Source organism: Bufo gargarizans, chromosome 8, assembly GCF_014858855.1.
Source record: "Bufo gargarizans isolate SCDJY-AF-19 chromosome 8, ASM1485885v1, whole genome shotgun sequence".
In the NCBI taxonomy this organism is placed as follows: Eukaryota; Metazoa; Chordata; class Amphibia; order Anura; family Bufonidae; genus Bufo; species Bufo gargarizans.
This window is the reverse complement of record NC_058087.1, coordinates 170,547,801-170,570,999: the sequence shown is the minus strand read 5'-3', so window position 1 is coordinate 170,570,999 and position 23,199 is coordinate 170,547,801. Positions and strand designations below refer to the sequence as shown.

Below are 23,199 nucleotides of genomic sequence, written 5' to 3'. Positions count from 1 at the left end.
CCTTCCCTCACATTTTATACACGCATGCTGTACTCGGCAGCTCCCTGCCAGCCAATTAGATTGGATTAGTGAGAGACACGCCTCCTCACTCTGAAGCCTAATGCAGCCATGCAGTGTGGAGGACCGCCCCTCCGTCTTCTGTTTACACTAAAGGGAAGACAGACAAGCCATAGTAACGGTCTTTTAAGGGAGCAGTGGAAAGGGACATTAATGAAAGCTATTATAAGGTAATTACAGATCTTTTGACAGTCATTGACAGACTAACTCAGGTATACATGCCTAGCTCTAATAAACTAGCAACTAAAATAAATTAAAAAGAGTTACACTTTAAAGGGGCTGCATGGAACTTGTGAGGGTCATTAGTACGATGCTGGAATATGAAAGGTGCTATAAATCCCCTTTAAGTTTTTGAACTAGGAGACACTAAGCATGCCCAGTACAGGTTTTCCAAACTGAAAAAGGGAAAGTGAAATGGAGGGGAGGGGAGGGGGTGACATATTTGTTTTTAAAGTTCATCATAGAATAATATAAAATAACTCTTACCTGAAACGTCCTGAATGGGCGCCTGGATGCTCCCTGCTGCTTCGAGTTTGTCAGGAACTGTGGTGCCTCCCTCTAAAATACGAACAAGTTCTCTCAGTTTATTGCACTCATCTCGGAGGGTCTGGACATCATCCTTGCGCTGCTGTTGGGCCTTACTAGCAGGATTCATACTAAAATGGATCACTTTTACTTTGCTCGGATCATAGGAACCCTGAAAATAAAATGCAAACGTCTTATTACCAGTTCCAGTACATCTACAGTGTGCAGCATAATTTACTGGAGTCAAACATTCGCCTCTTGTCTTATTTTGAGGACCCTAGAGGTTATGATCTGCTGCACTGTGCAGCTCGGCATGTTCTGACTGGCAACAGTAAACAAGCACAAGCCCACCGCAAGCTTACTATAAATCAGTAAAGATCAGATTTCCATTCTAATAGCATGATTAGACAGAACATACAAATTTAAAGGGATGACTTCCAAAAAAGACACTTTCCATCAACAGGTGTGGTGTCCTTTTTAAGAGGAAGAAGCAAAGTGATTCTACTCATGGACAATCCCTTGAAGCCATCAGTGCCATAACAAGGAATCCTTAAAGGGGCCGTGTCTTGACTTGGGTAACGCTGCTGACCATTAGAACAAAATGCATGCAGCCTTGAAGGTACAGCCTACAGTATACGGAGGTAACACAGCATTTTTCTAGCGCTACTACCACTTTTTTGAGGTCTCGTCGGTCTGACCATATCAATCAGACATGGATGGCATACTTATAGCAACACACATTTACAAAGTATATATCAAAAATGGATACAATTATGAACTATGGCATGCAAAATGTGAGAAATACATGATTATGCTTTAAAAGATTGATACATGACCATATGTTCAGTCCACATCCGATCTGCATTCTTTGCGGCCACATACATACATTTCAAAGCAAAAAAAATATAAAAAAAGATAGAACATGTCTTACTCTTGTCTGTTTTGTGGACAAGAATATGACTTTACAAGTGAGGTTGGGAGGGGGAAGGAGTGAGACGGCATGCTCACAGCTGGGATCCGCAATTGGAGGACTGCAAAACACTAATGGTCGTGTGCATGAGCCCTAAAGCTAAGGATTGGCAAAGTAGCTGAACTTTAACCTGGATCACATCTATATGGTAGCTGCAACACACGCTTTAAATTATTTGCCTCATTGAAATGCAACCTGGCTTGGCTTTCCAAGGAATCACCGCATAATTTTGACCAAGCCAGGTCACATCAACGAAAGTGCTGAGCCACGAGGTTGCTCATATTCGAGGAAACCCACATTTTTCTTTTTTTATATCTTACAGTAAATACAAAGCAGCCTCAGAAAGCTGCTCACATGTGGTCTTCTCATTATCCTGCTTTTCTAAGGATAATCCGTCCAGCCCTAATGCATTCTGAGGGGATGCGGATCAGCTCAGAATGCATCAGTCTGGCACAGTCTGTCCTCCGCTCCGCTGGCGGACACCCGAACGCCCGGCCGTGCAGAGGCAAATGGATCCGTCCAGACTTACAATGTAAGTCAATGGGGACGGATCCGTTTGAAGTTGACACAATATGGCTCATCTTTCAAACGGATCCGTCTGAGCAACTTTTCTGCACATTTTTTCTAAACTATAATGCAGACGGATCCGTTCTGAACGGATCCCATCGTCTGCATTATAGGAGCGGATCCGTCTGTGCAGACACCAGACGGATCCGCTCTGAACGCAAGTGTGAAAGTAGCCTTAGTCTGTTAAGATTTCTACCCCATTATACAAAAATCAAGCTTGACAACTTGAATTCATTTTTATTGCCCCCAAAAAAAAATTGCTCTAAATTCACTATTAATGTGTAAAGACCTGGATTAGGCTACTTTTACATTAGCGTTAGGCCTCATGCACACGACAGTGGCATCCGTTTTTTGGGGAGGATCCGTTTTTTTCCACGGATCCCTTGTAATAAATGCCTATCCTTGTCCGCAAATGTAAAAAAAAGTAGGACATGCACTATTTTTTTGGCTGAAGGGAAACACGGACAACGGACGCGGAACACAAACGGATGAACTATCAGCATTTTTTTGCCGACCCATTGAAATGAATGGGTACCCATCCTATCCGCAAAAAAAAAAAAAAAAACGGAACGAAGGCCGAGAAAAACATGAGGCCTTAGAAGAATATAACAGGCAGTTCCGTTGCTGGAACTGCTCGTCAGATCCGGAAATCCGTATGCAAACGGATACCATTTGTTTCCGGATCCGTCTGACAAATGCATTGCAATACCAGATCTGTCTCTCAGGTGTCATCCGGAAAAACGGATCCGGTATTTATCTTGTTCACAGATTTAAAGGTCTGCAAATGCGCAGACCGGGAAACCAGATCAGTTTTTCCGGAACACTTTGTACCAGATCAGGCATTAATACATTTCAATGGATCCGGCAATTGTTCCGGAATTTTGGCCGGAGAAAATACATGCTGCGGTATTTTCTCCGGCCAAATACCGTAAAAGGGAATGAACTGAAGACATCCTGATGCATACTGAACGGATTGCTTTCCATTCAGAATGCATTGGGACAAAACGGAAGCGTTTTTTCCCCGGTATTTAGGCCCTATGACAAGACTAAATACCGGAAAACTTTAACGCTAGTGTGAAAGTACCCTAAAATGACTGATAAAATTAGAACATGATCATTTCTTCCAGAAACAGGGCCACTCGTGCTAAGGGGCTTGCGTGTGGTGGGGCAGATCAACTGGACTCTGAATAGGGCTGAGCTGAAGTTGCGCTCCGGAGGGTGAGGAGTTGACAAGAGGGACACTGTTTCTTGCAAGCAGACTTATAGGTGTTGTCTCATCTGAGACATTGGTGGCATAACACTAGGAAACGTCACCAGTGTCAGATAGGTGCAGGCACCACGTTTGGGACGCACACCGATCTCCAGAAGGGAGAGGAGAGACCTTCATTTATTTCTAGGGGCAGCTGAAAATAGCTCTCAGTCCCATAAAAGTGAATGGAGCGGTGGCTGCGCTTGCGCAAGGAGCTCTCCATTCATTTCTATGGAACTTCCAAAAATAGCCAAGCGCATCTGCTCAGCTTTTTTCAGAACTCTAATAGAAATGAATGGATAACATGATGTCCCTTTAATTCTGTTCCCTTTTATTATTACCATTCTGTGTAATGATGTGCCTTGTAATGTAGTAACCATCGCCCAATGTGCTAAGACCACATTCCATAAATGAAGCTGCACGCTGGAGGAGGGGCTAACAGGTTTAAACTGTGACACATACATTCAGGGCACTCCATCGAAGACTGCATTCTAGGTAGGATGTAAGTATTGAGGTGTTGTCCATGTGCTATGACATGGCGACCAGAGTGCCACCCCATATTACATGGCCAGTGATGATTATTTTGCACTATTCTGTATGTGATTTCTCTGTTTTATCTTATAGTTAATCAAACTTAGCAAAAATATTTATTCACTTAGCTTGCATAAGCTTATTCATTCTCAAATCTTTTGAATTAACGTTACATTACAGCCTTTTTAGAGGTCAGTGCCATCGAAGTCTCAGATAAAACAACCCCTTTAATGTCTTTTCAGGTAATTTTTCAGAATAATCTGCCGTAGGTGTACAATTCCTGGTCATTGTGTCTTGTATCTGGCATTGTTAGAAGTTTTTTCACCTGTAATGTCTAATTCTTTGTTTTTTTTTCCAGTCTAGTGGGTGGAGAAAAGCTGGATTCAAGTCTGCACTTATAATGCATATCAATAAACAGGGGATTCTCCTTCCCAACTCTCTGCAGCACAACCTCAGAAGCAGCAGCAGTAACGGAGGACATTATACAGCAGAACTAAGCAGTCTACATGTGAATTAGGCCTCATGCACACAACCGTTGTGTGCATCCGCGTCCATTCCGTCATTTTTCACAGTTTAGCGGAGGTCCCATTCATTTCTATGGAGCTGTGAAAAAAAAATGATAGTCCTCTGTTTTTTCTCCGCGTCCGTGATCCGTGATTCCAGTCCGTCAAAAAAATATAACCTGTCCTATTCTTGTCAGTGGAAAATGGAGGACAGACCCATTCAAGTCAATTGGTCCGTTCAAAAAAACGGATGCACAACTGGTATGTCATCCGTGTCAGTTTTTTTCTACAAGACCTTAGTGCGAAAAATTACACTTTTCATTACCCTTCCTTTTTTTTCCCTGTCGGACCAAAAAAAAAAGGAAGACACAAGGAAACACAACTGAAGCAAAATCGGACACGGACCACTGAAGCCAAATCACTGACAGTGAAAAAACACTGTCGTGTGCATGAGGCCTTAAGCAGAGTGGTTAGACTGTAAATACTAGTGTTGGTAGAGCACCAAAGTGCTTGGGTGCTCGAGTAGAACCGAGCACCATGGAAGTCAATGGGGGAACATTAAACCAGGCAACCCCTGCTCTGAAGAGGGGAGGGAGTCTGAATCATAGTAAAAGGTCAGAAATTGAAGGAAACACCACTGAAATGGTTCAGGAACAGCATGGGGAGGATGTCTGGATGCATCTTGGACTCCCAGGTCGCTGCTGGGAACGATGTTGTCCGAGTAGTACGCCACTTTTACAGATTGACAATAATACGCCCAAAACCGAAGATAAAATCGATTTTAGAGGAAAAATTGTTAGGAAACATTCTTTCTTGTATATTTACCTGTATATAAAGTGCAATTACTCTAATACAACCTGTATATAACATAAAGGAGGGCCTCATTCACATTGTGGTACAATTGTTCAGGCAGTGGGACTCCTACACTCATAAAGCCTATGCACTAAGTGAAAGGGCTGCCAAAAATTACAAGGAACCGGAACTACAATACACCCTTTATTACACATAAAGGAGGGCATCATACCCAGCCTTGAAAAATTATGACTGATGGCCTGCTGGTGACCCTCTAACACATTAGGGGTGAGGGCCTGCTGCTGAGCTGACCATCAAAAAATATTTTGTGGGCGAGGGCCTGCTGCTGAGCTGACCATCCAAAATATTTTGTGGGCGAGCGGACAATCCCCAAAATTTTGTGGGCGGGGGCCGGCTGCCGAGCTGACTATCTAAAAATTTAGGGGTGAGGGTCTGCTGCTTAGCTGGCCCTCTAAAACATTATGGTTGAGGGTCTGCTGGTGACCCCTTAAAAACATTATGGGTGAGGGCCTGCTGCTGAGCTGACCATCTAAAACATTAGAAGCGAGGGCAGCCTAATAAGCATGTTGATATGATGATGGAGGAGGAGGATGAGAAAAGGGATATTGAATCATATACCCTTTTTAGAGGTGGAAAGGATACATGGGAAAACCGTGTATTCAATACATCATAAAAGCCACATTTAAGGTGCCTTTATGTTCAGCCGCTTACCTCTGGTGGAGTAGAGAAGTCGGGCAATGCAGGCCTTGTTCATATTTTCTAAGAGTCAACCGCTCATCAGTTATTATGCCCCGAGCAGCACTAAATACACGCTCTGACAAAACGATGGCGGAAGGGCAGGCCAGCACCTCCAAGGCAGTTCGTGCCACGTGTCCAGCTTGGACACACAATAGTTGTAAGGCACACAGGGATCAATGATGACACTGACACGGTCTGCTACGTACTCCTTCACCATCCACCAAAGATTTTCTCTCCTTGTGACACTAGGCTGTGCATCAGGTTGAGGGTGCTGGCGGGGTGTCATAAATTGTCCCAGGCTTTGGAAAGTGTTGCCCTGCCTCTGTTGGAACTGCTGTGTGTTCCCCCCCCCCGTCTCCCCTCCTCGGTTGGCCAAGGAACTACGTACTCTGCAGCCAGCGATGTCAGCTGGAAATTTTTGAGCAATTTTTCCACAAGGACCTTCTAATATTGCACCATTTTGATCGTCCTCTCCACCACAGGAATGAGAGATGAGAAGTTCTCTCTGTAGCGGGGGTCGAGAAGGGTGAACAACCAGTAATCGGTATTTGTCTAAATGCGTGCAACGCGAGGGTCACAGGAAAGGCAGCCTAACAAAGTCAGCCATGTGTGCCAGAGTCCCAACAGGCAAGACTTTGCTGTCCTCATCAGGAGGATGACTCAATCTCCTCATCCTCCTATTCTACCCATCCACACTGAACAGATGAAATATAACTTCCATGGGTACTACCCTCTGTAGTGAAGGCAACCGTCTCCTGCTCCTCCTCCTCCTCCTCATCATCATCATCCAATTTGCGGTGGTCTGGCTATCACCCTGTGTAATGTATTCCCCCATTTCCACGTCTTCCACATGCAAAGCGTCGGCCTTAATTGTGAGCAGCGAGCGTTTGAATAGACACAGAAGTGGGATGGTGACGCTGATAATAGCGTTATCGCTGCTCACCATCTGTGTTGATTCCTCAAAGTTTCTTAAAACCTTACAGAGGTCAGACATCCATGCCCACTCCTTACTTGTGAAGAGCGGAAACTGACTGGAAAGGCGACAACCATTCTGCAGCTGGTATTCCACCACTGCCCTCTGCTGATTACAAAGCCTGGCCAACATGTGGAACGTGGAGTTCCAGCGCGTGCTCACGTCGCACAACGGTCGGTGAGCTGGCAAATGCAAGTGCTGCTGCAGCGTTGCCAGACCGGCGGACGCTGTCGATGACTTGTGGAAATGGGCACACAAGCGGCACACCTTCACTAGTAGCTCTGGCAAATTGGGGTAGGTTTTGAGATACCGCTGAACCACTGGGTTGAACACGTGCGCTAGGCATGGTATGTGTGTGAGCTTGCAGAGTTCCAAAGCCGCCACCAAGTTATGGCCATTATCAGACATAACCATGCCTGGTTCTAGGTTGAGTGGCTGGGTATTTGCACTTTCGTTCAAAGGCCTGGGTTATAGACATCTGTACGCTGCGCTGGGACACAGAAGTGGATGTGCTAGCTGATGGTGCTTGCGAAGGTCCAGGTGCATGGAAAGAAGGAATCCGGGCCTAAGTCTTGGACAGGGGATTGGCCAGCACATAACACAGGGGAAGAGGAGGCAGTGGTGTGACCCGCAGACACTGGTTGTGGACCCACCTATTAGGGTGCTTTAATGCCATGTGGCGGATCATGCTGGTGGTGGTGAGGTTGCTAGTGTTCACGCCCCTGCTCATTTTGATACGGCACAGGTTACAAATGACAATTCTTTTATCGCCCGCACTTTCCTCAAAAAAGTGCCAGACTGCGGAACACCTACCCCTTGGCAAGGGGGAACAGTTGCGGGCCTGCTGGTGTGGCCCACCTTCTCCCTTTTGCCACCCCACTGCCTCTTCCAGCCTGTTGTGGTGCTGGAGATCCGTCCCCCTCTGTTCTGCTGTCCTTGCTCGGATTGCCACCTTCCCAGGTTGAGTCAGTGACTTCGTCGTCCAGCACCTCCTCTTCCACTTCCTCACTCTGGTCATCCTCCTGACATGTTTAACAACAACCTCAGTTATTGACAACTGTGTCTCATCCTCATTATCAACACTAATTGCGGTTGACTTATTGGCAACTGTGTCTCCTCATCATCATCCACCTCGTGAAACACCTTCTTCTGACTGTGGATGCTCCAGAGTTTGGGAATCAGGGCACAAGATCTTCTCATGTCCCTCTTCAAGCGGGCTTGGCAAGAGGCCCAAATTAACCACTTTCAGACCGGGCCATCTGCCCCCTTTCTGACCAGGCTTAATTTTGCTAATGTGACGTGTCAATTTATGTGGTAATAACTTTGGAAATCTTTTACTTATACAAGCCATTCAGACATTGTTTTCAAGTGACACATTGTACTTCAGGTTAATGGTAAATTTGAGTCAATATGTTTTACCTTTATTTATAAAAAAAAAATCCCAAAAAGTTTATGAAAATCGGAAAAAAATTCACTGTTTCCTAAATTTGATTATCGTTAAATATTTATTACTTGACATTCCCCATATGTCTACTTTATGTTGGCATCATTTTGTAAATGTCATTTTAATTTTTTAGGACGTTAGAAGGCTTAGAATTTTAGAAGCAATTCTTAAAATTTTTAAGAAAATTTCCCAAACCCACTTTTTAAGGACCAGTTCAGGTCTGAAGTCACTTTGTGGGGCTTACATAAATGACCCCATTGTAGAAACTTCACCTCAATTTTTTACAAGATTCATCTGACAGGGTAGGTCATGTGCTATTTTTTTTAGAGCAGGTTGTTACAGACGCAATGATATCAAATATGTGTACTTTCTTTATTTGTTTCTTTCAGTTTTACATAAAGCATTTTTGAAAAGAAAATTATGTTTTTGTGTCTCCATACTATGACCGCCATATTTTTTATATTTTTCTGCCAATCGTCTTGGCAGGGACTTGCAGGGACGTGCAGGGACTTGCTTTATGCAAGAAGAGTTGATGTTTTTATTGGTACCATTTTTGGGTACGTATGATTTTTTAATCATTTATTATTAAACTTTATGGGCAAGGTGACCCAAAATTTGGTTGTTTTAGCAGTTATTTATTTATTTATTTTTACGGTGTTCACCTGAGGGGTTAAATCGTGTGACATTTTTATAGAGCAGATAGTTACAGATACCTAATATGTGTACTTTTTCTTATTTAAGTTTTACACAATAATAGAATTTTTTAAACAAAAAAAAAAATGATGTTTTAGTGTCTCCATAGTCAGAGAGCCATAGCTTTTTTATTTTTTGACCGATTGTCTTAGTTAGGGACTCCTTTTTTGCAGGATGAGGTGACGGTTTGATACTATTTTGGGGTGCATATGCCTTTTTGATCGCTTGGTGTTGAACTTGTAAGGTGACAAAAAAAAGGCTTTTTTGGCACTGTTTTTATTTTTATTATGGTGTTCATGTGAGGAGTTAGGTCATGCGTTATTTTTATAGAACTGGTTGTTATGGATGTGGCGATACCTAATATGTTTACTTTTTTTATTTTATTCAAACAAAAAATGATGTTTTAATGTTTCCATGTTCTAAGAGATATATATATATTTTTTTAGCGATTTTCTTATGTAGGGGCTCATTTTTTGCGGGATGAGGTGACGGTTTTATTGGTACCATTTTATGGGACATACGCCTTTTTGATCACTTGGTGTTGCACTTTTTGTTATGTAAGGTGACAAAAATGGCTTTTTTGACACAAATATATATATTTTTTTATGATGTTTATCAGACGGGTGGATCATGTGATATTTATAGAGCCGGCCGTCACAGACGTGGCAATACCAAATATGTCTATTTTATTTTTTATTACTTTATTGTTTTTTGCTTGTGAAACTATTTTTAAAACACTTTTTTATTTTTTATTTTACACTTTGAGTCCTTCATAAGGTCATACAAGACCTCTGGGGGACATTTAACTTCACTTTTCTTTTTTTACTCTTGATTTCTCCTGTAACTGGGGCTGACATAGTAGCTCTAGTTACAGGGAAAATACATCCCCCAGAGAGGCTGTACAGCGGTATACAGCACTGTACAACCTCAGTGCAGGGCTGATCGTGGTCTATAGAAGACCCGACAGCTCCTGCACTCTTCTGGCCCCGGCTGTCACATGACCACCGGGCCCGGACAGGAAGCACATAGCGCTTCCTGATATGTATACACAGCGCTCGTTGAGCGCTGTTTATACAGCGATCTAGAAGGCAGGGACATCTGGGAACTGTACCTGCCTTCTCTGGGTTGCCTTGCTGTCACCAACAGCGGGCCACCCGCTCGGCAGCTGCACGATTAGCGTGCAGCTGCGATCTCTGAATGGGCAGTTCATCTTCAGTGAAGATGGATTTTAGTACTGCCTTGAGACTTAGCGAAGACGAGGGTGAGCAGAAGAGGAGCCGGATAAAAGCAGAAGGAAGCATTTTTCTGTGTTGAGACAATTAAGGTTGCTTACATTCACCCGTAAAAAAACTAAAAAGCTTAGCTTAGACCAGTGACATCACGGTCATCAGTCACACGGCTTAGGCGCAGCTCAGTCACATTCAAGTGAAAGAGGCTTAGCTGCGATACCACGCACAGCTACTATACAATGGACAGTGTTGCGCCTGGTAAACCACGAGAAGGCCACAGTGGTCAAAGGAGCGCCAGGGTCATCTCAAACTGCTAATCGGCAAGGGTCCCAGGTGTGAAAATCAGGTACTGATGACCTATCCAGAGGATAGGTCATCAGTTAAAAAGTTTTGGAAAACCCCTTTAATTGAGGCAAACTGCAATACACAACTCATGAACAGAAACAGTGCAGTTTTAAAAAGAAATCAGCCATGATTTTCAAATCCTGTGACCACTAATTTACTATTCCTCGGGTGGAATATTCCCAAAGAATTTCTGTAAATACACCTAAAGATACAGGGGTTGCTAAGAATAGACATACACCCTCCGTTTTAATCCAGGTTATGAAAATGCGTTTCATAATATAACATCCATAAGTGCATCGGTGGCCATGAGGAGTTTCGTGGATGGTACTGACTCAGGGTTTAGAAATAAAAAATACACAGACAAGAGCCGAGACTAAATATATGATTTTGTATAAATGATCAGACACGCTATCCTAAAAGTGAATCATCATACACCCAGAGAGCAGTAAATGTTCAAAGGCATCAATAAAAAGAATAATCATCTTGCAACGCGTAGCTCAGGATATAAAACTAGATCTCGGTACCTCAGACACAACATCCCAAGAACACACAACACATCAATCTTTCAAGTCTCTCCAAGCACGAGAGCCAACAAAATCTTCACAATGTTTCTGCCGCAAAATGTAATGATTGCCGGTACTGCACCTGGCATGGCGACGACGGGTAAATGGTAACCATCCTCATCACTGTGAAATTACTTTTTACCATCCCATAAGAGGGGGGGAAACAGTGTAAGTTACTGTACTTTAACTCTGGTGGTGGAGGGAATGTACAATATAAATTACATTAATGAGAGAAAGAAATAGGAACTGTAAATAGCAGTGGTGGACCGCCCATAGACTCTATGGGGAAATTTCCCGGTGGGCTGATGCCCAGGGGGCCGCCTAAGCCCCCCTCATGGCCAGTGGCCGGGTACATAAGGATTTGATACTCAATGGCGGCAGGTGCCCTCCTGAACTCAACTTTATCACTGTCCTCAGGATGTTGATACAGTTGAATACTGTGGCGAGGGCGGCAGTGTTTTGTGCTACACTCTGGTATTTGGTTCTTCTGGGGAGGTATTATGTGCTGTACTACGGTATTGCAAGCCCCGCCTACTTGTGTCATCCTGCCTTCTGTCAATTTGACCTGGCAACAACAGGGCCATGCCAAATTCCCAGTCTACTCCTGGTAAATAGTAAGGATAGAGATAGTAAGAGGAGCGCAAAGTAATAGTAGGAAGAGATTAAGAAGTGAGGGCAGGATGGCAGGATCTGTGGAATAAAAGGAAGGGTGGAAAGGAAAAGATAAAAGGGAGGGCGAGAAGAAGAATTAGGCCGCATTCACACCACCGTATTTTTGCTGTGGATCGGATGTGAACACATTTACTCCAATGGGGCCGCCAAAAATGTGGACAGTACACCAGTTACATAATACATATGGTTGTGTGAATACACCCTAAAAGGGAGGGTGAGAGGGAAGAATAAAAGGGAGAGTGGGTGGAAAGGAAGAAGGGAGGCTAGACAAGAATGAAGGTAATCTTTTAAGGGAGGAAAGGATGGAAAGAGAAGCAAATAAAGAATTGGACCAGATTTACTAATTTGTCTGGCACCAAAAATGTGTCTAAAAAAGTGGTGCGAAAATCGCACATCTAGGGTTTCTAAATTTCCCTCAACATGCTAGACAAGGGGCGGAGCTTAGTAGAAAGTGGGTGGAGCTTCAATGGAAAGGGGATGGTCATAAGCAGCAACTGGTGTAAAAATCTGAAAGTAAGTCCACCAATAGCTAGTATAGAGTCAGAGAAAAGGGCCTGTCCCTGCACCAGGTTTACCATCCAGCCTGAGCCCCCGTGATAAATCGGGTGCAGCTCTAGCCAGCCTGCTAAGCTTACTCCATCTTAAGGGTACGTAAATCTGAGCCATTGGCCTTAACAAGAGACTATGTAAATTAAATTGGGGATAGGGATGGGTACCCTCAATGCTACAGTGAACAGTGGGAGTATAAAACATTCCGAAATTGCAGCAGGGACCAGCAGTGAAAAGTATAGCGAGTCAAATACTGTTAAAAATATGCCTCTCTGAGGCTACTTTCACACTAGCGTTCGGGTGTCCGCTTGTGAGCTCCGTTTGAAGGGGATCACAAGCGGCCCCGAACGCATCCGTCCAGACCTAATGCATTCTGAGTGGACGCGGATCCGCTCAGAATACATCAGTCTGGCAGCGTTTGGCCTCCGCTCCGCTCAGCAGGCAGACACCTGAACGCTACTTGCAGCGTTCGGGTGTCCGCCTGGCGGTGCGGAGGCAAGCGGATCCGTCCAGACTTACAATGTAAGTCAATGGGGACGGATCCGTTTGAATATGACACAATATGGCTCAATTTTTAAACGGATCCGTCCCCCATTGACTTTCAATGTAAAGTCTGGACGGATCCGTTTGAGGCTACTTTGACAATTAGTCATTTTTTAACAATATAATGCAGACGGATCCGTTCTGAACGGAGCCACCGTCTGCATTATATGGGCAGATCCGTCTCAGACGGATCCGCTCTGAACGCAAGTGTGAAAGTAGCCTAATCCTTCCATCCGAGTCACCGCATTTTCTATATGCGGTATATATTTTAACCAAAATATTTTAAAATCACACTGACAGAAAAACCTTTTCCACCCCCTGAAAGACAACTTAAACCAAAATAGGAATGTGTTCTGTGTTGAACCTGCATTTTTGTGGACCTATTGACTTGAAAGGGTCCACGGCGCACAGACCACATCCGTATTTTTTGCGGACCTGCCATTTGAGCACTGCAAAACGGAAACGGTCGTGTGCATGAGGCCAAATTGTCAGCCAACCCTGTAATGGAACAAGTGGTAGATGGATCGCTTGAAGTCTCTAACATCCTACTATCCCCCAAAGTCCATAGGGAATCCATAGGGAGCAGTGCACGTCCTACTGTGGACACCAGAAGTCCCTGCGGATCAATTAGAATCCTATATTCGCTTTTCCCGTTTCCATTATCCTTGTTGCACTGGTGAGCGACTTGAACAACATCCAGAGCATAAAATGTTATTACTTTGGTCTCTTGCCTTTCTGAGTACGTTACCCGATAAAGTTTGTCATTTTTACAACTGCGCCGCGACCAAATACACCGCTGACAAAGAGCGTTTACACCTTCCACTTGTTGGGAGCGGACATTAAGCTTTATAGGGAACAACTTACCAGGAGACTGGACTTCAGGCCTCCAAATTGGACTGTAAAGAGCCGTAACAAGCTGAGCTCAGCTGGATACTTCATCGAAGACAGGACTTCAGCATCCACTTCTAATTCGAGCAGAATTGAGCTCGGTGTAATGTGGAGCAGGCGATTACAGGCCGGGGGAGATTTATATGCTCCGTCACAAAGCAAAACACAGACCGCTAATAACATGGAAGCTAAAGGTCGTCCGCTAGGATGTCTACAGTACAAACACAAAAACATCACCTCCCTCTGTCCCCAAACTATGAAAGTGCAACAATTCAATAAAAAGTCGTCTTGCCTCACTCCAGACACATACTGAGGATAATTGGCTTCCTGTGTAGCTGCTTTGAGACAACGTCCATCTTCCAAATACAGAGAAAACCGATTAGAAATCCTACTGTAGTGGGCCAGACTTGTTTTATATATAGTTACCAGGGATACATGATGTAGAGGATACTTTGGAGTAAGGGGGATACAAAAAATGATGCCCAAGAAAATAAAAATTCTACAGTTTTCATACCAGCCTTTGGACCTGAATAATTTAATGTAATAAATTTTTTGCATAGCTATAATTTTATTCAATAAAATGTATCCCTCTTTATTCCTCCGTCCACATCACTGAGATGGACGCACATGCTCAGTTCTATCCTTCAACTGCCACCAGCTGCAACAGACAGGACATGTGCCCTGAGAAAGGGCACCCCTCTGAGCGGAGAGCTTGAAATAAATCTAGTAGAACATTTGGAGCAATGAATGGGGAGATCTCTGGATCCATGTGAGGTACAGGGCTGGTCCTTTAAGTCACATTAGAAGAAGAGTTTTATGGCGGCATTTGATCAACCTCAAGCTGCAGTAAAATTACTGCCAGTGTTTCCCTATGAAGAACAAAAATTTCCAGAGAGTGCCGACCATGATTGAATTCCTGCTGTTGTCCCACAAATCTTACCCTATAGGGAACTACTGTAGTTGCAGTAATGCACAATTTTACCACGACTTTCTTGTGACCAAATGCATGAGGATGAGCAGACTCCCATACTAGCAGATAATTACTTTTTCCAAGAGTTTTATTAAGTAGTAAATGTCCATAGTCTTCAGTAGCTGTTAGTCTTAGCACATCGGAAACAATCCAAAGAGGTTTTTTGTTTCTTGCCACCTCTGAGAAGACTTTCACCCTCGTGTTTCCATTGCTTGCCTTTTAGATCTCAAGTACCTCTCTACAGGTCATGATAAGGCCGAGTTCACATGAGTGTTCAGCCTTTCCGTTCTCCTGCTCCGTTGTAGAAGTAGGAGAGCGGAAAGGATGGATTCGGCACATATACTGAGCCAAACGGAGCCTGCGGACCCCATAGACTATAATGGGGTCCGTTAGGTTTCCGCTCAGAGGAAGTATTTTGAATCGGAGACAAAAGTCCTGTGCGCACAACTTTTGTCTCCGCTCCCAAAACATCTTCTGAGCGGAAATATAATGGACCCCATTATAGTGCCGAATCTGTTCTTTCCATTCTCCTGCTTCTAAACGGAGCAGGAGAACGGAAAGGCTGAATGCTGATGTGAACTTAGCCTTAGGGATGAGCGAACTCCTGTTTTACAAGTTTGGGTTGGGGTTAGCGCAGAATTGCGTTATGGGTCCGGTGACTACGGACCATAATGGTCACAGGATTCATAACACAATTCTGTGCTAACCCAAACTTCTAAAACAGAAGTTCACTCATCCCTAGTCATGATTTGAGTATTTCTTATACTGCTTTATGTGGCACCTGCCTTTTGGCCCTCAGATGTCAGATATCTGGTACAACAGCTACTTCTGTACCACCTATAGCAAACACACCTTCTTCTGGACCATAGGTGCCATGATTCACTGTCATGTAGATTTAAAGGGGTTATCCGCATTTATTTAATGGTACCCCCTTCAAGCGATTTAGCACTTGGACAGCACTGGAAATATTCCTATCTGGCCAGCGCTGCGCTCCCCAATGTAATGACTCTGGGGGGGGGTCCTGGATCATGTGCTGTACATTATGGGTTGTAACTGGCTAGGATCATGTGACGCAATGTGCACATTCGGGGAGCGAAACGCTGGCCCTATAGTAATATTTTCAAGATCATGACTGTTAAAGTGCTTAATCACACGAAGGTGTGGGGGGCATTAATTAGTATTTAAAAAAATATATAAAATAACCCCTTTAACAGCAGCGTTTTGTAAATATTCAACGCTGTGCTGAAACTTTTTTTTTTTTTTTTTGAGAACTCCTTCCAATGTTAACACGACTTCAACCTTAACTTTAGGTTTATGTTTCAGCACATTTAGGATTAATAGAAGGAGAAAGTCCCAGCCAGCAGGAACGGACTGCCCTGCATATCAAATTCATTTCCCAGATGAATATGCACTGTAAGGAGGAGAAGGGGGGGGGAAAAAGCACAGATAAGACTAAATCCTAATGCATATTTATAAACTACACGGCATACAAAAATAAATCAATATTCTCTCACTAAATGTATACGGCTTGAATAACTATGAGTTTGCAAGTTACAATTGGTTCACCTACGTCTTGGCAGATCCCTGAAAGCATCTCTGTGCATACAAAAAATTCTAATTAGTTATGTGCTTGGCGAGCGGAAGTCTAGAGTGCTCCCTTCTACAGCTTAGAGGCTTCAAACGCATCAAATTGAAACACTTCTGGCTACAAAGTACATTCGCTCGTAACACAGGAGATACGGTATCAGCAGCACGTGCATGTCTAATAAAAAGGGGTTATATCTGGGAATATGAGAGCATTTCCACTCGTCATATTAGTGGTGGAGGAGGGGGAGCAAATTAAATCACCCTTTCGAGAACAAAGTTGAAGTTGGAAAGATTGCCTACAGCTCTAGGGTGCATATACCTATTGGGAAATAAAATGGAATTTATTAAATTACCTACAATTTTGAGTTTACCACACCTTGCACTGCATTAGATAATGGTGTCATAACAATGCATATAAAAAGGTCTCCCTACATCACCTAAGCATGCCCTCAACACCTACAGAAGAGCATGACCACCTTACGTCTGTGCAACTTGGTAACTACAGAATGTTGTAATAAAAAATACAAAAAAGTCAGGTCTTCCAAAAAATGTTGGCCTATCCTTCTAGATACATCTCAAGGTCTGCTTTATGTTCAACATACTTCTATCCATAGTCCTATCTTGGTACTGGAGAAACTCTACTCATACGGCTAAGCAAGGGTCGAAATGTACTTGTTGGAAACTGTCAATCACCAGTCAAGAATAAAACACAGTAACATTCTGGCATCTTTTATGCAGTCAAAGCTGGCAAAAAATTTAAATAAAAATCACCGGGCATCTTCAATCATTTTCTTATATAGTTTGCCAGTAACAACCACACAAGGCCATTCACTTCTCTGAAAAGCTGCTCCCGTTTCTCGGAGAATCCGCAATATAATCCTCCTCAGCCATACTTTCTTATGCCAGGTCAACCTCATCCTGATTTTTACAAACTTAAGAAATGTTGACCTCAAATTCTTATCAACAAAATTTGACATCCTAAGCTTGAAATAGAGGAATCAACTATCATTAACGACTGAAACAATTTTGCCATCGTATCACTGGAATAGTCTTGTCTATGCTACTATTATTAATAGATTCAGAGTGATGGTAATCTTCTCCATTGGTCGAGACACATATTGCTCATGCACTAATATTTTCACTTGGCCAGTAGTGATAATTTTGATGCAAATTTGATGTATTTTACACTACACCATCTCAAGTCCGTGTTGTTCCTAACATACAGAAAAATACATTCTAATAACAGAAAAGGTTGAATTGCAAAGGACAAGGCAAGACTCCATGCCTGAAAACTGTATGTCAGTAATCCCTTGTACAGAGATAATATTTTTTATACATTTCCGTGACCAATCAAGCTTACAGGACGATACAAAATATCAGGTTTGTATAGGAGTAAAAAAAAAAAAATCCATCCTCTACATAAAGATTACCTCCCCTTACATTTACAGCCTACAGATGACCATCTCTCCGGCTCCTACTTATAGCCTGTGAGATGACAGATTTCATATCTTAAGCCCTCAGGTGGTGAACTGAAAAGAAAAAAAACCTTACTCTGAGGGATCTTGAAATATACCATATGTGTAGCAAAGGGATAACCACGTTCTTTTAGGTCCACTGAGGAACCTTAAATCCTTCGTGCCTCAGGAGTCTGCCAGTCATCCTTGACATAAATCTTGCACTTGGGTAAACTGAAATCTAGGCAAACATACGCAAGTGGAGCACTATGTAATCCTCTAAATAGTATAAATATGTTCAGTTCTGGAAGCAACGATCTGAACAGTAGACAAAACCCCAAAGACCAGCACAGGTCTACCTGGGAGCAATTAGTGATGACACTAAGCTTAGCTAGATAGTGCAAGCAATCAGACAAGGAGACTATGTTTGCAACGGTTACAGTCTTCCGTTCCCTTGCGAGATATTTTGGATACTGCAGACAAGCTGGGCTTATCATATAGAGTCACATTTGGGAATAGATGCAAAGATACAGACTTCGTGTTGGCTAATGATGAAATACCTTATTGTAATTAAGAGGTGGTTAATTAAAATGTGCCCACATCAAGCAAAGCTAGAGTAGAGTAGAGATACAAAAGCACCGCTGAAGATCTACACGTCTGGGTTAAGATTTTTATGTATTTCAGATTAACCACAAAATATTTTTTTAAACATTATATTTGTATCATTAACTATTAGGAAAGGATACATAAAATTTGTAGTGATTATTCGGGCAAATGCAATTTTATAGTCTAAAAATTAGTAAAATCAAGACGAAGGCTTATTTTACGACAAGCGTCCAACACCTTTAAAACAAATGTCCAATCCAAAAAGTTCAAGGACTACGGGCTTATTTTGTGCTTACATTCTTACTACAAATATAAAACCAATGATAAACACTCATTTATGTGTCGCTGGAAATCTGATATTGTTCTCACCTCTTCTCCCGATCGTTGGCGCTATTGCTGTATGGAAAAATAGTTAGGAGGTCTCACTTGGGAGGCTTTGCTTAAAGGCCTTCATCCAGAATTTTATCTGCACGTCTCAGATTTATGATTTAAAAGGTATAAAGATGTTGACAGTCATCTACATACACTACTCAACATTGAAATGGCAACATAAAGAAGCACAAGCTGGAAGGTTATGCAAATCGAGGAAGTAGAAGATGTCACCAAGATATGCAAATGATCACATTTTTAAGCACCTAGCTCCAATCTGTGGCATAGGGGAGGGCCATACAAGTCAGATTGAAAGCAAAAAGTATTTTTTTTTTAGCCTTGTGAAAGCTAAAAAAATCTGATTGTAGGGATGATTGTGCAGTGCCTCCTGTTCCTCAATATGCCAGCTTTCACCACTTGAACGGAGACCTTGGTTTATCACTACATCACATCACTACTTTCCTACACCAAGATGTCAGCACTATTTAACAGCGTGTTGCAGGGGTTTTGAGGGCGAACTGGAATGACAGCAAGAGATGCACAGAGGCAAACCTCTGCACAAATTTTTCGAATTAGAAAAATGCCACTTAGTGATTCATTCTGTACTGCAAGTGAAATTGGACATCACATGCCAAGCCTAGGGTGGCAAACAGTGTCTACACAAACCATCAGATGTTTGCACAAAACTGGGTCCAGACATCCAGCTACAGGTGTTCTGTAGACTTCACTCCACTGCTGTCAAAGTAGGACAGCAACGGAGGTCTTTCCGCTTCAGTGACTAGTTCAGTTTTTAACTTGGATGCAATAATAGCTGGAGATTGGGCTGAAGACCACATCGGGAAATGCCATGCAAAGGCCTTCACAAAGAAACATCACATTACCTGTCCTACTCCTAGGATTATGGTATGAAGTGGCATAAAATACGGCAACTGGACCCCGGTAGTCTTCATTTTAGGTACACTAACAGCTTGCGAAACATTGATTTGGTCATGGAATCAGTGGTACGACTATTTCTTCCCAAGTGTCCCAATAGCTGGTTTTCAACAAGACAAAACCAGGCCACATATTGCTCATGCTACAGAGAGCAGCCTGTGGGGCCTAAATGTGCTAACATGGTATGCAGGGTCTCCAGACTTGTCTTCCATCGAGCACATCTGGGACATCATTGGCCGGAAAGGGATCAGCAGTGGATCTTGATGATTTGTGTGCCCAAGTGCATTCAGAGTAGAAGAACAATACGCAGACAACCCCTTAATAACCTCACTGATAGCATGCCAAGGCTTGTAAGTGTGTATATTTCTGCTTGTGGCGCTCATGCTCGATACTGAATAATTTGAAGATGTTTTGAATAATTTTTCTACTATTTTTTCATAATTTGCATATCATTAACATGTCTATCCATCCTGTTCTTTCTTGGTGTTGCAATTTCAATGTTGAGGAGAGTATTTGGAGGATGTGCCCAATTTGTTAAGAAATTTCAGGTTATCATAAACCGCCTTGTGCGTTACTGTTGCTTCCTCTAGTCTTCCCCCTCAATCTTCTTGTTGCGTGACAAACCCCCTATGACGGTGAATACAGCATTTCAACTATTGTAATTTATTGCTACAGCAGCTCATGTTCATGTAGCTCAGCAATGGAAAAAGCCAACCCTCATGTTATACCTGGTAGTAACTAGACTGAATAAAGCAATGCCATGCAAAATGTGGCTATACTTCTAGACAGGGTTGTGCTAGGTGAGAAGATAAGGTCCTCTGCTTAAGACAGCACCAATACCTGTGACATCACATCTTTGTAGGGGGAAATATCTCTAAGTCCAAATGCATAAAGCCTCAGCTTAACCGATTTCTCTATTTGTTCCATACATATTTGGCTTCTGAATGGCTATGTAGAAATACAAAGACCTAGAATTTTGATGGCACAAAAAGTCAATTCCATTCTGCTCTTTTATGCGCCTTTGTATGTATTTACTTATTGATGGTACTTTCTTTGATTTCTTTTTTTCTTAGCTTCTATTTTCTTAGCTTCTATTTCAGTCTTTGTCCTACTTTGGATTTATGTTCTGACGCCGTCAGTTTGGATTCATTTTGAAAAATAAACAGTAAATTGTGTACAAAAGTTCTACATATTTTTTTTTCCTAACAAGAGAAATTTTCGGTTTTATGTACATCTCATATGTTCTATTTGATAACTTAAAGGGGTTCTGCAGTTTTTTAAACTGATGATCTATCCTCTGGATAGATCATCAGCATCTGATCGGCGGGGGACCGACACCCGGGACCCGTGCCGATCAGCTGTTTGAGAAGGCAGCAGTGCTGGCAGTAGCGCCGCGGCCTTCTTGCTGTTTACCGCAGACCCAGTGACATCACGACTAGCATCAATGGCCTGGGCGGGGCTTAGCTCTGATCACTTGAATGGAGCTAAGCCCCGCCCAGGCCATTGATACTAGTCGTGACGTCACTGGGCCTGCAGTAAACAGCAAGAAGGCCACGGCACTACTACCAGCACCGCTGCCTTCTCAAACAGCTGATCGGCAGGGGTCCCGGGTGTCCCCCGCCGATCAGATGCTGATGATTTATCCAGAGGATAGATCAGTTTTAAAAAACTGCAGAACCCTTTAATGCCTATACCCATGATTAGCTTCCTATACTAAGAACAGATCTATCCCTCTCGGCAGCTCTCGCGTTCGAAAAGAACCTGGCACATTCCGCTGTTTGATTAGGCGCTCATCACTATATCGATATTCATTCCCCTCTCGTGCTGCCCTTCAAGACTACTGCTCGGTGCCCTCTCGTAGACAACACTTTGCTCATTTGGCAGGTGGCGGGGAGCCGGAAGCAACAATACTCGAGCAGCACAAAGAAGAAAAGCTGGTCTTTCTGCAAACTTTGAATACATACAGTAGCTTAATTACTTTGACTATCGCTCCTAAGCATCTGTTAGATGTATGAAGTCGCGGGGGTATTGAAATATTTGAGTTTGCAATGTACTTGAGAACTTAAAAAAAATAAAATGATGTGTAAAGTATTTTGCCTATACCTCTAACTTTCCTTGTGTTCATAAATTCAATTACCTGGCAGCAGCCACTGAAAACCATTAATGATAATTTTATTCTTATCTGATGTTGCATTTTGGAATTCTGATGCTTTGTGCTTAGGCTGAATGGTACAGGCCTGGCAGCAAGAGGAAGAGTTCAGAGGAGGGAAAAAAGGCTTTTCTTAACTAGACAATGTCCTATCATCATTTAAAGTTCAAAGACAGAAGCAAAAAAAGGGAGATTTGACGATAAAGGGAAATTATACAGGGTATTCTCTGGAGTAAAGGAGGTTTCAAAGCCAAGTCTCACAATTGCCTTATCCTCCGGACAGACATCTCCATCCATGGTACTGAGAATAAAGCAAAGGGAGATGGAGCTGGTTCCAAATGAATGACACACACTATTAGAATAAACATTTATTGTTGAAGGAGCTTTTATTGGGAACATAGGCGGTCAAAGAGAAGTTATTGTTAAAACGCGCTAAACTTTCAGATGCACTAAGATTAACAGCATGTAAATGGTTTGCTAAAGACGTGATGGTGAGATGAGGGGAGGCCAAGGTGCAAGGAGAACCTGGAAGCCATGGTTAGTGAAATGTCTCCAACATCTATGATCAGTGAGCCACCAACTAGTGGACAGACCCCAGCAAACCTGCTACAGTCCAAATCCTCCATTTTTTTTAGTGGTCAAAAGTATTGAGACACCTACAAGAGCTTCTATGACATCCTATTTTAAATTCATAGGCATTAATATGGTGTCGGTCCCCCCCATTTGCATCTAAAACAGCTACGACTCTGCTTTCTACAAGATGTTGGAGGGTGTTGGTGGAATTCTTTGCCCATCTATCCAGCAGAGTATATGTGTGGTCAGAGACTGATGTTGGACAATATGACTGGCTCGCAAACTCTGTTCAAGTTCATCACAAAGGTGTTTGATGAAATTGAGGACAGGGATGTGTGTGGTCGAGGTACTTCGACACCAAACTCACCCAACCATGCCATCAGGGACCTTGCTTTGTGCAGCTCTGTAACTTTACATGGTCTGCCATTTTGTTGCTGTAGCTCCTAAATGGTTCCACTTTGCAGGAGTCAGAGGATCCCTGTTCTCTTAGTAGAGATGACAGGGAAGAGAAAAAAAATTGAACAAAAAAAAAGAGCGTTAATCGAAGAACTTGTTGGAAGGAAATCCAAAAGATCTTAGAATAACGGTAGCAGGGCACCAAAGGGAGGAGAAGAGAGTCGTGCCAGAGAGTAAGGAATAAATGGCTGCCGATAGCAGCTAAATGTGTAGATAAAACTACAATATGAATGAGGGCAGAAAGAGGAAA

At 42.8% G+C, this 23,199-nt stretch overlaps 1 protein-coding gene across 2 annotated transcripts in view; it reads right to left on the bottom strand.

Annotated features, from left to right (window-relative positions):
* Positions 1–23,199, bottom strand: part of LOC122944558 (mitotic spindle assembly checkpoint protein MAD1-like) — a 381,207-nt gene that overhangs the window by 212,190 nt on the left and 145,818 nt on the right. For both annotated transcript variants that reach the window (XM_044302963.1, XM_044302962.1), the window contains exon 6: positions 544–754. In XM_044302963.1, the coding sequence (XP_044158898.1) occupies positions 544–754 (211 nt within the window). The remainder of the gene's footprint in view (positions 1–543; positions 755–23,199) is intronic.